This window comes from Eublepharis macularius, chromosome 3 (assembly GCF_028583425.1).
Source record: "Eublepharis macularius isolate TG4126 chromosome 3, MPM_Emac_v1.0, whole genome shotgun sequence".
In the NCBI taxonomy this organism is placed as follows: domain Eukaryota; kingdom Metazoa; phylum Chordata; class Lepidosauria; order Squamata; family Eublepharidae; genus Eublepharis; species Eublepharis macularius.
The window spans coordinates 92,672,833-92,687,831 of NC_072792.1; the positions used below are offsets into that span (position 1 = coordinate 92,672,833).

The 14,999-nt window shown below is 39.9% G+C and overlaps 1 protein-coding gene across 1 annotated transcript in view; it reads left to right on the forward strand.

The window, feature by feature from the left end:
* DSCAM (DS cell adhesion molecule) overlaps positions 1-14,315 on the forward strand; it is a 540,743-nt gene extending 526,428 nt beyond the window's left edge. Inside the window, exon 31 of the mRNA XM_054973688.1 lies at positions 13,525-14,315. Coding sequence (XP_054829663.1) covers positions 13,525-13,865 — 341 coding nt within the window. The 3' untranslated portion in view covers positions 13,866-14,315. The remainder of the gene's footprint in view (positions 1-13,524) is intronic.
* Positions 14,316-14,999: the final 684 nt, after the last annotated feature.

Genomic DNA, 14,999 nt, shown 5'->3' on the forward strand with positions numbered 1-14,999 from the left:
TTCAAGACACTTTAAAGTGTTGATTATTTTTCAGCCTTATCAATGGGATTAAATTTGATCATCTTCTTCTGTTTTATTGTTCACAGAGCCATGATCTGTATAATTAATGTAAAGAATCACTTTATATTCTGTTTTCTTTCCATCTATCACTTCTAAAACAATTTGTGTTCTAAATTTATGCTAAAAAGGTAAAGGTAGTCCCCTGTGCAGGCACCGAGTCATTACTGACCCACGGGGGGACGTCGCATCACGACGTTTTCTTGGCAGACTTTTTTTTTTTAACAGGGTGGTTCTATTCTTACAATCAGTAAGACATTCTACTCCTGAGTAATCTTACGAAAGGCAAAGATGCAGCTAGGAAGTAGTTTGACTACCACAGTCAATTTCAATTGAAATATAAATCTGAATATATTTCAAATATACTGTCTTTTAAATGTCTGCAGAAGCCTGAATTTAGAGCTTAAACTGAACTGACAGATCCTTTTGTTAAACTGTGACAATGAATGAAGCATGTGATCTTTCTTTAGTGAGGTATGGCTTGTAATTGACTTTAGAAGGTAGTTATTGGATATGTAACCAAAAACTATTGTTGCCTCAGCAACAGTAACTGCTGCACTGGCACCCGGCACATGTACCCTTCACAAGATCCATGGGTCAGACACAGGTCTTACTGCAATACTCCAGTTTCAGCTACGTTTTATTATGCCCAGCACCTCCATGAAATGCTCTAGAGCAACATAAAACTCCATAAGTATGGGTAAGTTCTGGGCTTGCAGGCATCTGAATAATAATGTGACACCCTAAACAAATGTGCTAGTTCAGATCATTCTGAAAGCAGTTGCCTACTTTGGATCCCTTTAAATGTCAGTTGAAGCAGCATATTTACTGCTATGCCATGTCAATTGGCATCTAGAGCTAGATGCTATCTGCAGTTTGCATGGTTGGGTGCCACTATATAAAATGCCTATTGTGAGAAATGGGCTATTCTAGAAATACCCATCCCAGTAAAGGACATAGAGTGGTGTGAGTCAATAAAATGAGCATGAACTACAGCTGAATACAGACTGCTGTTGTATGACACATCTACTTACGAGGCATTGTAAAATTTTGCTTACCACTTTGCAGGATGTTTCAGATGAGCAGAACAAATGGCTAAGTGAAAACCCTGTATATAAATGGCTGTCTGTATTCAAACAGCCTATTGTATGCTTATTGTAGCATACACTTTCAAGAGCCACAGTTCTCTTCATCAGATGCATCTGATGAAGAGAGCTATGGCTCTCAAAAGCTTATGCTACAATAAAGTTGGTTATTCTTAAAGGTGCTACTGGGCTCTGCTATTTTACTTTAGATTCAGAAATTGCTACCAGCTGCATCCATGTATGCCAGCTCCTGTGTTGTATGTGACTATGGATGATACACAAGCATGATCAGAATTGTATAGACAGAAAAATCTGATGTGAACCAAACTTTAACTGGCTGTTCCTAGACATGCTTGAGTATCCGCAAGCTCATATCATTATTACATGTCACAGTCATGGGAATTGACTGTTCACTGGGCTGTTTGGATCACCTGCAAACACTTCAAACTTGGGTGGTGGGGAATTGTTTATACATGTTCAAAAATGCAATAATCCCTGTCCTTCACCATACACTACTACAATTTGATTAAAATAATAATTTCACAGGAGGGGAGCCTTTTCAACTTGCTGGCATTGTCTTTTTGGTTAGAGTGTCAGACCTGGGAGACCCAGGTTCAAATCCTAACTCTGTAAGGGAAACTAACTTGGTTACCACAGGCCAGTCACACATACTCAGCCTACCCTATCTCATATGGTTGCTGTGAGGATAAAATGGAGGAGATGAGCCATTTCGGGTCCCCATTGGAGAGAAAGTTGAGGTATAAAAGAAATAAATAAACCAAAGCTATTGAACTGGCTAGATCCTGAACAGTCATTCTTACATATTCTTTCACAGCCCTGCAGCAATTGTAGTTTATCCCTACTCAGAATAAGTTTTAGAAGAGCTTTTAAACTCTAAACATAAAAAGGATTCCTTGTGCATAGAGCCCACATTGATGTTCCATTCCTAACTGTTCCATTCAAAAACTTAATCCTTCTAAAAATCTTGCTGCTTGGGGCAAGATTTGACACAGGAATTGGAGTATCTCCTGTTCTGAGTGGTGTGGAACCACCTCTAAAAGAGCAGGTTCATAGCCTGAGAGTGCTGTTGGACCCAGGCCTCCCTTTGGATAAACAGGTGGCAGCAGTGGCCAGGGGTACCTTTCACCAGTTTAGGCTGGTAAGTCAGCTGCAGCCCTTCCTGGTCAAAAAAGATCTAGAAACTGTGGTGCATGCCCTGGTAGTATTTAGTTTAGACTACTGCATCATACTCTGTATGGAGCTGCCCTTGATGACTATCCAGAAGCTACCTTCGGTACAGAATGCTGGGGCCAGATTGGAGTAGGTGATAAGGCCCCTATCATTCCATTGTCTCTGGCTTCCACTTTGCTTCTGGGCCCAAATCAAGGTGCTGGCATTGATCTTTAAAGCCCTATATGTCCTGAGGAGGAATAACTTATGGACTGCCTACTTCCAGATGAACCTTCCTAACCACTTTGGTTATCTACAGAGGCCCTGCTTTCAGTATCCCCACCATCTGAGGCTAGAGGGGTAGCAACCAGAAAGAACCTTCTCAGTTGTGGCACCAAAACTTTGATACTCGCTCCCCAGAGATACTCATTTGTCTACCACTATTGTTGTCTTCTGCCAGTGTGTGAACTGAAGACATTCTTTTCCTTTACATTCCTTTACTAACTCTTATTAGCCTCATTTGTGTGTCTAGGTGTTTGTATTTTAACTGCTGATTTGATATTTGAAATGTTCTGCTTTGAGTACTCTGAATTGGGTGGAAAGGCAGCACAGACATGTTTTAAATAAATAAAGTGAGAGAGAAATTCTCCCACAATAACTGACTTAAGTGAGAAAGGAAATCTGTCTATAAAGGCTACTGCACAGCTGCACAGCGGCTCAGCTCAGGCAGCAAACATTGACATTAGGATGTACAAATCCAAGGCTCAGCTCCAGTGTAGGTTGCAGAGTTCAAATGGAAGGAGGGGAGTAACTTCAACTGGTGAGTGTATTTTCAATGAAGTTCTGAGCATGCCTAGATCGTCCCCATTTGCCAAGTAGAATTTGTGTCCAGTAGCACCTTAGAGACCAACAAGATTTTCTGAAAAGAAGGGAGCTTTGACTCTCAAAAGCTTATACCTTTGTTAGTCTCTAAGGTGCCACTGGACTCAAACCCTACTGTTCTACTGCAGACCAGCAAGGCTACCCATCTGAAATTCATTTACCAAGAAAACTTGGGCCCTCCGTGAAGCTGTCCCAGATTTCTACCAGTTATTTTGGTTGTAGGTGCTCAGAAAGACTCATAAAATGTTGCATATTTTATCCATAAATGAATCTGTCCCTACTGAAGCAGTACCATTGTCATTTTGCAACTTGGCTGTGATATGGTAAGAGCAATAATAATTGTTTCAGTGCTGACTGTTGGGATTTGGAGGAAGGATTGGGGTTAAGTTCTAGTACAGAACTTCAATCTCGTGTAGTTGAAGTTTTAGCACAAAACTTGCCCCCAGGAAAATATACTACAAAGTTCCCTCTTTTTTCAAATTAACTCTAGTGGTACATAAGCACCTTTTGACATTGTGCATTATTAAAGAATTTCCATTCAATATATGCAGTGATCAGCAAGCTGGTAAAATGCAAGATACCTGAATGATAAGTTTAATATGTTTTATCTCCTTTATCAAGTGACTGGAAGATCAGTTGCTGCATGTCCTTTTAAAAATAGATGAACCAGCTTGCATGATGAGCCAAGAATGGGCACAGAGCCTGTAGTATACTATGCCTCTTCTATCATTCCTTCATGATTTATTTAGAATTATCCAAGATTCAAATGTGAAGTTTATATTGATTTTACACAGCAAGGTACATTTCAAAGTTTCTGTAACTTTGCTGCTGCACTAGTTGAACTTAGAAATTTCCATTTGATCCGTAGCAGTGGTGGGAATGACTGACTTGCAGTCCCATCCTAAATAGAGATAACTTTCAAGTCCCTTGAAGTCAATAGAATTAAAAAGGATGTTGCTCTGCTTAGTTAGGACTGCATTGTTGGCCTCCCACTGAAAAGTGTATAGGTTCCTTAATCCTGTTACAAACTTTTGAATCTTTTTGTAGTGATAGAGCAGTTGCTTCAAAAACAGCTGCCATTTCAGTGTGTTGCCTGAGATAATGAAACAAAATTTTCTTTAAACTATCTTTAATTTTAAATCCCTCTTGGATACACACCTTGATGTGGTGAAGGGCTTTGAGTGTGTCAGTAAAGCTGAGAGCAACACCGTCAGGAGTGCAGGATTGGTCAATAGTCTCAAGCCCTGGAAGAGTCACTCAAGGCAGAATGGTCAAAGCTGAGACACAGACTAAGATGCATTCATCCCCTTCAGGAATCAATGGTCACATCCAATGTTGAAGGGAGTGGAGGAATTCTTGAAGGTTAGCTACTGGGCAGCAGGAGGAGTGAAAGGTAACACTGGTGGAGGATCTTTCACAGACAATTGCAATGTCATCTCAGCTAACCCTGGTTATTACAGCACAGAAGGTGGCAATAGTAAACCACTTTTTGCTAACCACTTACCCTGAAAATGCTATGATGAGACAATCCAAAATTAAAGAAATTATAGTCTGGAAGACAGGGCCCCCAGGTCAGATGGCACTCAATTGGCTACTCAGGAAGAGCCAAGGACAAGTATGAATAGCACTATTCGTAATGATAGGACTGGATTAGGGATGTTCAGTTGCAGATATGAATAGATGCAAAAGGAACATCCAAAGCTATGCAACACACATAATAGGAACATAGAATGTGAGAAGTATGAAGCAGGTAAGCTAGAAATCATAAAACAAGAAATGAAACATTTAAACATTGCAATCCTGGGTGTAAGTGAACTAATGTGGACTGACTCAGGAAATTTTCAGTCAGAAAACCACAGTGTTTTACTGCAGAAATGACAAACTCATTCCATATTTATTGTGGCTAATGGAACATACTGGGGAATTTCAGAAATAAATCAGCCTATGTTTTATAGATTACAGCAAAACTTTTGACTGTGTGGACCATGAAAAGCTATGGATAGTGTTAAAAAAGAAATAGGAGTGCCACAACATCTGATTGTTTTGTTGTGCAATCTGTACTCTGGACAAGAGACTACTGTTAGGACAGAATATGGGGAAATGGAATGGTTTCCAGTTGGCAAAGGTGTCAGACGAGGATGCATATTATCTCCAAATCTGTTCAACCTCTATGCAGAGCATATCATAAGGAAAGCTGGATTAGATCTAGAAGACCATGGAGTGAAAATTGGTGGAAGGAATATTAACAACTTGAGATATGCAGATGATACCACATTACTGGCAGAAAATAGTGAAGTCTTGAAACAAGTATAGATTAAGGTTAAAGGAAAAAGCACCAAAACAGGATTACAGCTGAAAATCAAGAAGACAAAAGTAATGACTTCTGAGGAATTACACAATTTTAAAGCTGACAATGAGGAAATTGAAATTGTTCAATATTTTCTATTCCTTTGCTCCATCATCAACCAAAAGGGAGACTGCAACCAAGAAATTAGAAGAAGATTGAGACTTGGAAGAGTAGTTGTGAGGGAACTAGAAAAGGTCCTTAAAGGTCTCTCTGGGGACCAAGATCAAGATAATCCAAATGATGGTATTCCTCATTACTATGAACAGATGTGAAAGTTGGACAATGAAGAAAACTGACAGGAAAAAAAATTGATTCATTTGAAACGTGTTGCTGGAGGAGAGTTTAGTAGATACCATGGACAGCCCAAAGTGGGTTCTAGATCAAATAAAGCCCGAATTCTCCCTAGAAGCTAAAATGAAAAAATGAAGCCTATTGTACTTTGGTTGCATCATGAGAAGACAAGATTCTCTGGAAAAACCAATAATGCTGGGAAAGTGGAAGGCAGTAGGAAAAGAAGACCCAAAACATGATGGCTTGATTCAGTAAAAGAAGCAATGTCCTCGAGTTTGGAAGATCTGAACAAGTCTGTTAACAATAGTACGTTTGGGAGGTCTTTTATTCATAAGGTCACCATAGGTCAGAGGCAACTTGACGGCATATAACACACACATCTTTAAATAATTTTTCTGTTATTTTTTATTGAGGAAAAAACATCAAGATTTTGAAGCAAAAAATTAAGATTATGTTAGTGACTGAACTGGATAGTCTTCTTATGATAGAGTGGTGAGAAGCAGCAGATCTCAGCAAGAGTGGGGATGGGAATTTTGAGACATGCCACTAGCAGCACATTGAAAACAATGTGTCCTGCTCAGTAAGCATCCCAAACCAGAAAGTTGCTTAACTTCATGCACAAATCCATCCCTTTCCAACATACAATCATACACAATCTGTCTATAGAAAGCTGAAATCAGAAAGCAAGAAAGAGAAATGGAGTAGGGCTGGGAACATAACATCACCAGGTAGGTCAGAAATAAAGTAAGAGATGAAACCCGCAGAGGAACTGTGGAGAATTAAATAGCAAAAGCATGAAGCATTTGTCAAGAGCAGACAAGCTTTTGAAGCCCATGGAGGAAACCAGGGACTAATAGGAAGGTTGAATCAAGGCAAGCACAGAGAATATAGGCTAGTCTTAATTCCTTCAACAATCAAATGCCTCTATTTGTAGTAGACAAAAGTGGATATGTCAGGCATGAGGGACTGGCTGATCCTAGCAGATGATTATTTGAAGCTTTGCATACCACATCTTAGTTATCCAAGAAAGGTACTACAAACTAGAAGACAAATCCAAGTTTCCCTTCCCCACATTTGCATTTTAATACAAATGCCCCCCAAATGAAGCAGCCCCCCCCACAACTACCAGTAATCTCCTACCAATTTCCCCTGCCCCACAGCCACATTACCAAATAACCCACAGATTTAAAAATTTGCCAAGGAAACATGTTCTCTTAAATAATTTAGAGCATTATCCCTGAAGAATGACCCTTTAATTTTATAATATACACTCTCAATACAATTCAATTTAGTACAATTGTACTAAAGGAACAAAATTGTTGAGATACTGGGAATTCTGTGACTGGATCTTCCCAGACTCTTGTAAAGCTTATGTTCAAGGCCCCAATTCCAGTCAGAATCATGCAGAAAAGGTCTTTACCTTTGCATGGTTTCACCAGTCTTCCCATTATTCTGCCTTTAGCTTGGTAAGGGGAGGGGGAGAGAAGGACACACCCACAAGTTGAAAGTTAGTATGAAAGGGTGCTGTCAAGATCCAGTTACAGATATCTTGTATATTTTGATCATAGTATACCTATTGCCACCCTAGTTGGAATAATGAGACAGACACAAGGCTTGGAACTAAAGGGCCACTTTATTAAACATAACATCAACCATTAATACAGCAAGGGCCAACTAGTGGTACAGGTCAAGCCACGGGGTCACCCCTGGACCTCCGCCTTGACCTGTCTGGGCGAGCCCCAAAGCCCCGGGTGTGAGCCATCCTATGGATGGCTAAGACCCAGCCAGCTGGCAAAATGGATCCCCCCCAGCTCAAGCTCCTAAGCCTCAGCTGTACAGCAGTAAGGGAAGGACTTGCACATGGGGTTCCCCAAGGCAGTCTGCTCACGCAGCATGGCAGCCGTCACAAGCAGTACCATCCGCTCCTGGCAGACCCCTCTTCCCCATCAGTGGAGAAGCGCCTAGGGTACTCATCGGCCCACTCCCTATTCCCAAACTGTATCCTGCCAGTGACCATTATAAGGTGGCCCCACCTTGTCAATTACCTCAACCTCCACAAGCAGTACAAGGTAGGCAAAAAACCCACCTCTTTCCCATGCCAATTAGGGAAAAGGGGAAAAAAATTCCTACCTGGCTCTAGCAACAGCAGCCGGCTAGTCCTGCACTACTACAGGGTGAGGTGGGTAGGCCGAGCATACAGAGCAACTGCCAGCTGGCTGGGTGGAGTTGCCTCATAAGACTCCTTTCTCCGCCCCTCCAGCCTGAGACCCAGATACCATGGAAATGCTCTGTCTCCTTCTCCTTCCAGGGAGCCAAAGAGCGGCCCCCAGCCTTATCAGTGGAAGCTGCTGGCTGGGAGGGCTGTATTCTTTAGTTAACTATTTCAGAAGTTATTTGAATTACATGGCACACAACCAGATGTGCATGCATGCACCAATAGTTTTCCACATGTGCAGTTCTATCAAACAATTAGAAATTGGTGCCATCACTGATACTTTACAACATGGATGTAGTCAAACCACCTGGACTGCATGAGGAATTATACAGTGGCCTGTGTGCATGTAGTTCTTCATCAAATTAGGGATATGAACAAAAGCTTTCTTCCTGAGAGATGTACTCCTCTAGCTGTATTAGGACCCATTTGTTGATTTTGTTTCTAGTTTAATGAATATTCTCATTTTTCATATGGTCACAATGAAGCGTAGACTGTTGATAATTGGTAATAAGAGAATTCATTGGCAATGCTCATTGAAAACAAGTATTAACTTGAAGGTAGAACTAGTGCCTATGTATACTACAAAATGTATATTTGAATAGATCTTCTCATGATGCAATCAAAGTATGATAGCGTTTTTTTCATTTTAGCTTCTAGGGAGAATTCGGGCTTTATTTGATTACCAGTGAACACTCTTTTTCATCTCCAAATAAAAAGGCTGTTTAACTGTATTAGAAAACCATCATGTCTGAATGGCTTTAGCAGTAATTAAGCCTCAGTTTATCAATTATTAAGCATACTAATTTTCAGTTCTCTTGAACTGAACGGTTTGGTTTCATTGCCAATAAAACACACACCACTGTAAAGAAGCAATTAGTGCATCAAAGGCAGTAGAGTATCTTATTTCGTAGAGCTTTGCCTGGAAATGTTATTAGTTGGCTATATGGTCCTTTGGCAAGGTGTGACAAACCTTAAAAAGAAAGAGGAAGCTGTTCAGTTATGAGAATTTAAACTTTGCCATGTGTCTGCCATAGGTATACCTATAATCCCCAGTTTTTACTAATGTTCATGAAGAAAATATCCAAATTCATTTTTAAGTACCATATAGAATTTTTTATTGTCATGTTTTTCATTCAGAACCACCAACTATGCCATCAAATCAGAGTCATTTTAATTCCACAGAATGGCTTTAATCAACAAAAGATTAAAACAAGATGTCTGAAGTTGTCCTTTCTGAATAATTTTGTATATCAGCTCTTTGAAGTATTGCTTTATCTTTAAAACGCTGTTGGGTTTGCAGTAATGACTGATACACTAGTATATCAACACACTGATGTGATACTTGGGCCTTGCAAACTGGTCTTGAGAATTGCAATGGTACAGCTGGGCAGAGTTCTCAAACCAGCAGTAGTCACTTTTGCTGGACATGGCAGGTTGGACAAAAGCTGATTGGGCTGTTTGTGGCTTTTTTAGATCATATTGCTGTTCATGCCCATCTCTAGTCCTTACACACATGAACTGCGGCAGATACCTATTATGGTAGGATTGCAGCTCTTGTCCCATCTGTCTCAAATCTTCAGCAGAATGTAGTCTGCATATTTTCTATCATAGACATGCATAGGATTTGATTGATTCATTAGTTAAAATATTTGATAACTAAAGGCCATATAGCTTACTTACAGTTACTGAGAAGTGTGTTTATTTCACTTCAAAACAAATCTTGTGTTTTGCTTCAAAGATTTTACTGTGCATGAAATAATTATAAATGATAAATGGAAAAAGCATGTGAATAGTGTTAGTCATACCTGATAAACTATTCCTGCAACATTATATACCATTCAAGAGGCTGGAACAAAAGTATAGTATATATTGTAATAAATGGGACTATCTTTATAATGAAATCTCTGTAGCCGTGAAGTCCTTTTTCAACCAGTTTGAAAAGCAAATATTTGCAATTTTGCATCTATAAGTCTCTCAAAGTAGCTGAAAACCAAGGTCTAGCAGGATTAGTGCAGCTGTCCAAAACAGCAATTGCAGAGCAAAATCCCACACTAGATGGGATCTCTTCATTGAGGTAGCTGCTACAGCAATTACAGTGGCATCCTAAATGGAGTTACACCCTACTAAGTCCATTGATGGCTTATAAGTAGACATGGGCACGAACAGCATTACGAACATAAAAAACCCAAGAACAGCCTAATCTGCTGTTCTCGAACAAGCTGTTCATGAGACCCCATCCTAAACGAACAGGTGGTCGTTGCAAGCCTCGTTCATTGCCTTTGGCAGCCATTCATCAAGCCAGACAGTCTGGCACCTACAATCAATCCCCTTGGCAACTGGAGGCAGGGAGGGACTGAACTCTGTCTGAACTCCTTCTGGCTTTCCTTCTGGCTTTAATCCTTCAAAGTACTTCCAGCAGAGAGTCCCCTTTTTGCCACTGTGAAGAGAAAATAACAGCCAATGGGGAGACCCGTGGATCATTCCTTTCCCAGGGTGCAATCTCTCTGAAACTTGAGGGGTCTTCAGAGGACAGTGAGGACTATGTCCCCTGCAAATTTGGTGGGTATTGGACATTGGGAAGGTCACTTTTGTAACCCCTCAAACTAATTGCCAGCAGACACTGCTGTTTTTGCCAGGACAGGGCCCTCTAAACTATCAGCTGGCAGGTGGCAGGGGGGAATTCCCGCCCTGCTGCCTGCCAGCTGATAGTTTAAAGGGATCTTTAAAGGGCAAGGTAAGTGGGTTTGAGGGGAGGGGGGCTAAGTGGGGGGTTGGGGATGGGGGGATTCTGGCCCCCACAAACAACGAACATGTCCAGGAACAGTTCATGTTCGTCCATGTTCGTTGTTCATGGATGGCAACAAACGACGAACAGGGTGTTCAGGGTTTTTTTTCCCGTTCGTGCCCATGTCTACTTATAAGGATGTAACTGGTTGGGTTGGCTCTGCAAATCTCCTGTGGGAGAATCTGGGCATATCTCTGAGGGTGAATTTATGCTGAATGCTTATGTCAGATTCTCATTCTAGCTGTTGTATCTTTACCCTAAGAAAACTGGAATACTGGAGTTTTGTGAAGGTACTCTGTTAAAGATCCCTTGTTCACCTCCTAGAACTCTAGCTCCCAAGATTCCTTGGGGACAGCATATGATTACTAAATTACTTTAAGTCTGTGGAGTAGGTAAGCCTTGTCCACTTTTAGGACCTCAGTTCTATTTAAATGAAAGAGTTTTCTATTTACGCAACTGTGTTTATGATTGGAGCATGAGTATAGTTGCGGCATACTGTTTAGAAGAGGCAATCCAAGAAGTAGTAGTTGTGGTTATTCCACTATATTCTGGTAGGAAACCTTTTAATGAGATCATGCATTTGTTTCCCTACAATATTATGTAATATTATAAAAATCATTTGCATTATAAAAACATAAGTCCATACCTATTTCTGTTTCAGACAGTATGTTTTAGACAGCTGTTTTACAGGGTCACTTTGAATTTTCATCCTATATTTTAGTATATTATTCCAGACAGCACTTCTTAAGGCTTTTTCCAGGTAATACATGACTATACGATCCAAACACATATTTTTTAAAGAAAAAGGTAACTATCCACAAAACATCTGGCTATGAAGCAAGGGAAGGGATACTCTTGAAGATGATACCTGCATCTATTTTCAGTCTAAATGAGTATTCCCAAGCAGAAAGGCTACATAGAGGAGCACTAAGTCTCTAATAATACTTTTAAAATTAACAAAATGCCACCATAATGGTACTTATCACCATTTACATTTCAACCAAAATCTATATGAACCTTTCCAACCACTGAAGTCATCTTCAGAAGCCCTGCTTTGAGTGCCCCATCAGGTTCCACAGGCTCTCTGCAGGGGGGGGTGTCCTTGCCCTTACCAGTTGTAGGCTCTTTGTATGCACACACTCCTGGGCTTGGCACAATGACATCACTTCCAGAAGTGATGTCATCACACTAGCCTCGAGACTGAAGTGCAGGAGCACTCTCGCGCAGCTTTGGTCATGTATATACGTATATATTGGATATGTATTTTTGATATGTATTTCTTAGATTTTTGACTGAGCATTTTGGATATGTATTTCTTATACGTACCAAAAATACATATCCAAAAATACATGACCAAAGCTGCATAAAAAACACAAGAGCATGCTGATTGACAGAAGATTTGGGGGCACTCTGAGCATGCATGCACTTTGTGTGAAAGAGTTAAGTTCCCCCCTGTGCAACTCCCCCATACCCCCATTCCCCGGATTTGGTCCCCCGGGGATATAGCAATTCTAAGCTGAAGAATTTTCTGTCTCATTTAGTGTGCCCTTAATGACCTCTCCTTCCAGCCCTATGCTTTGTTTGCTGGTTTTATACATGCTTTATTTGGGATTTTAATTTTATCATGAGATTTATAATGTTCTGTTTTTAATTGTTAGTTGCCTTAGTGGCCCTCTTTGAGCCAAAAGGCAGAATATACATTTTGTAAATTAATTAATTAAATTACTAAAGCTCATTCCATACATCATATGCAATTAATGTGCTCCCTTGTAGAAGCATATCACTTTCCATATCCAAAGTATAATATTTTTAGTGCTGGCAGAAGTCTTTGGTGGGAGCAAAAACCATTTTGGAACATTAGTAAAGCAGGGAGGTTGCATAAAAAAGGTCATTTCAGAGCCTTATAGCAAGGTGCTATTACAGAAGTTACAATATACAGGTCATGTAAAGGGGACAAAACATCACAGGTGGTGGTAGTGGTGGGATTCAAACTCCAAAGGGAGGGTGTTCTTTAGGTTAAAAGCCTAGGTAAAGAACACCTGTAGCTCTGTGTGTGTGGTAAAAAAGGAGTGTTGGTTGTGACCGGAGCCCTCCTGCAGCAAAAAATTTAAGATAATGTAAGAAGAAGCTGTAATAAAGCTCTTAGGTAGTTTAAAAGATGCACCACAGTTCAACTATATTCAGCAATCATATTACAATTATAATCATTTACATAACTCCACTTATATATTTAAATATATATACATTTAAATCTGTGGCATTTTTTTTCTGTTTTGTTGCTTTCTGCATATATTTCCTCCAGTTTTACATCCAGTCCAGACATATATTTACTACTTGGAAGTTAAGGTATGCTAATGCAATCTTTTTCTGTGGATGCAGCATCAGAATATATGGACATTCTGGTCCCCTCATTAAAAGTAATTCATTTATTACATTACTTTTGTTTCACCCAAGACATATCACCTCAGTAGACAAATAACGTCACGATGTCCATAGATTTCAAAGAGAAATGTTTCTTCAAAAAAAATGTTATGAGCCAGGCAGGATTTATTTTCATATAGCTTATGACCAAATGAGTGAAAGATCCATTTCAGCACTGAACATATTCCCTTTCCAATCTCAAACTGGTTTAGAGTTTTGCATGATGTTAACTAAGAATATATTGTTTCCTTTCTCTCCCTTTTGTTAACAGGTGACCTCATGCATTTGCCACCGTATCTTCGAATGGACTTTTTGTTAAACCGAGGAGTTCCAGGCACTAGCAGAGACCTGGGTTTAGGACAAGCCTGTCTGGAACCTCAGAAAAGTCGAACCTTGAAGCGCCCAACAGTCTTGGAGCCAATACCTATGGAAACATCATCAACAAGAGAAGTACAGTCATGGCAACCTGGTGCCGTAGCAACATTACCTCAGCGAGAAGGAGCTGAGCTAGGACAGGCAGCTAAAATGAGCAGCTCCCAAGAATCCCTGCTGGACTCCCGAGGCCACTTGAAAGGAAACAATCCCTACGCAAAATCTTATACCTTGGTATAACGAAAAGAGTATGGTTGGACAGTGGCTGTAAATACTTAACAATTATTTAAAAATCAATCAAAGCTACCTTTTTTATTGAATTCCAATATTTATAATTAAAGAAGAAGATTGCCAAAATGTTTGGGATGAAAAATGCAACCTACAGACAGTGCAAAGACTCTTTTGCTTTTTTTCTGTCTGAGTATGAGCTTCATCTGACTGGACCTCTGAATTTTTTGGGAAAAGGAAGTCCAGTTTTTCTGATATCCACAAAGCTTTTGTGTTTTTACTGATTTTCTATGAAGTGCATGGGAATTAAAATATTTTAAACTGGGGATTCCGTTACACACAAGGAAGAAGGAGGAAAATAATAAAATCACCCTCTTTGTGAATTTCACAGGGATATTTTATTTGAGAAGGCAAAAAGTCTTTTTGTCATGTTTTGCACATTTTTTTAAACTAGAAAATGGATCCTTGGTCATCCCCCCCCTTTTATTGTTAATTAGGATGAGTGCTGTCAGTCAGTGAAGTGGGGAAGGGAGGGGGATTCAGTTTGTTTTTGGCATTTTCTTTTCTTTTTTATCTTAATTTAATGAGACACTTTGCATTTTGTCTATGCGAAATAAAAGGGTCTTCTGCCTTTAGCTCCGTCTCTGCTTTACTTTGCCTTGTTATTGTATCTTCTATTTATTTAGCATTGGAATCCTTTAGGTTTTATAGAATTATAATCTCCATAGACTTGACTGGAAAAAGCTTTTTATAACCATTGGAAAGGTAAAAAATCTCTAAGGGACTTTCAGTGAGGGAAGGAAGCTGTTTACATTAAAATGACAAATAGAGCGCCTGATGAGAATGGATGAATATTCATGGTATGATGATTTTGAAACTGATGCTAATGGTGTTAATATTTTCTTCTGGATATTCAGAACATTTTTCATTTCTCCTCAGTTATCAGGGATGGACACAAGACAGAGTCACTTGTTACTAATATGCAGTGTGGTGGTGATGTTGACTTGTATGTTTTCCATTGTTACTCAGAGCCCAGTGGATTGCTGCATCATAGGAGGCAGGAAGGCATTCTCCCCTGGGTTAGATTGGTGAAGGACTGGGAGGAAAAAGGTTTAGTTTTCTCTTCCAGCAATTAGTATGGACATT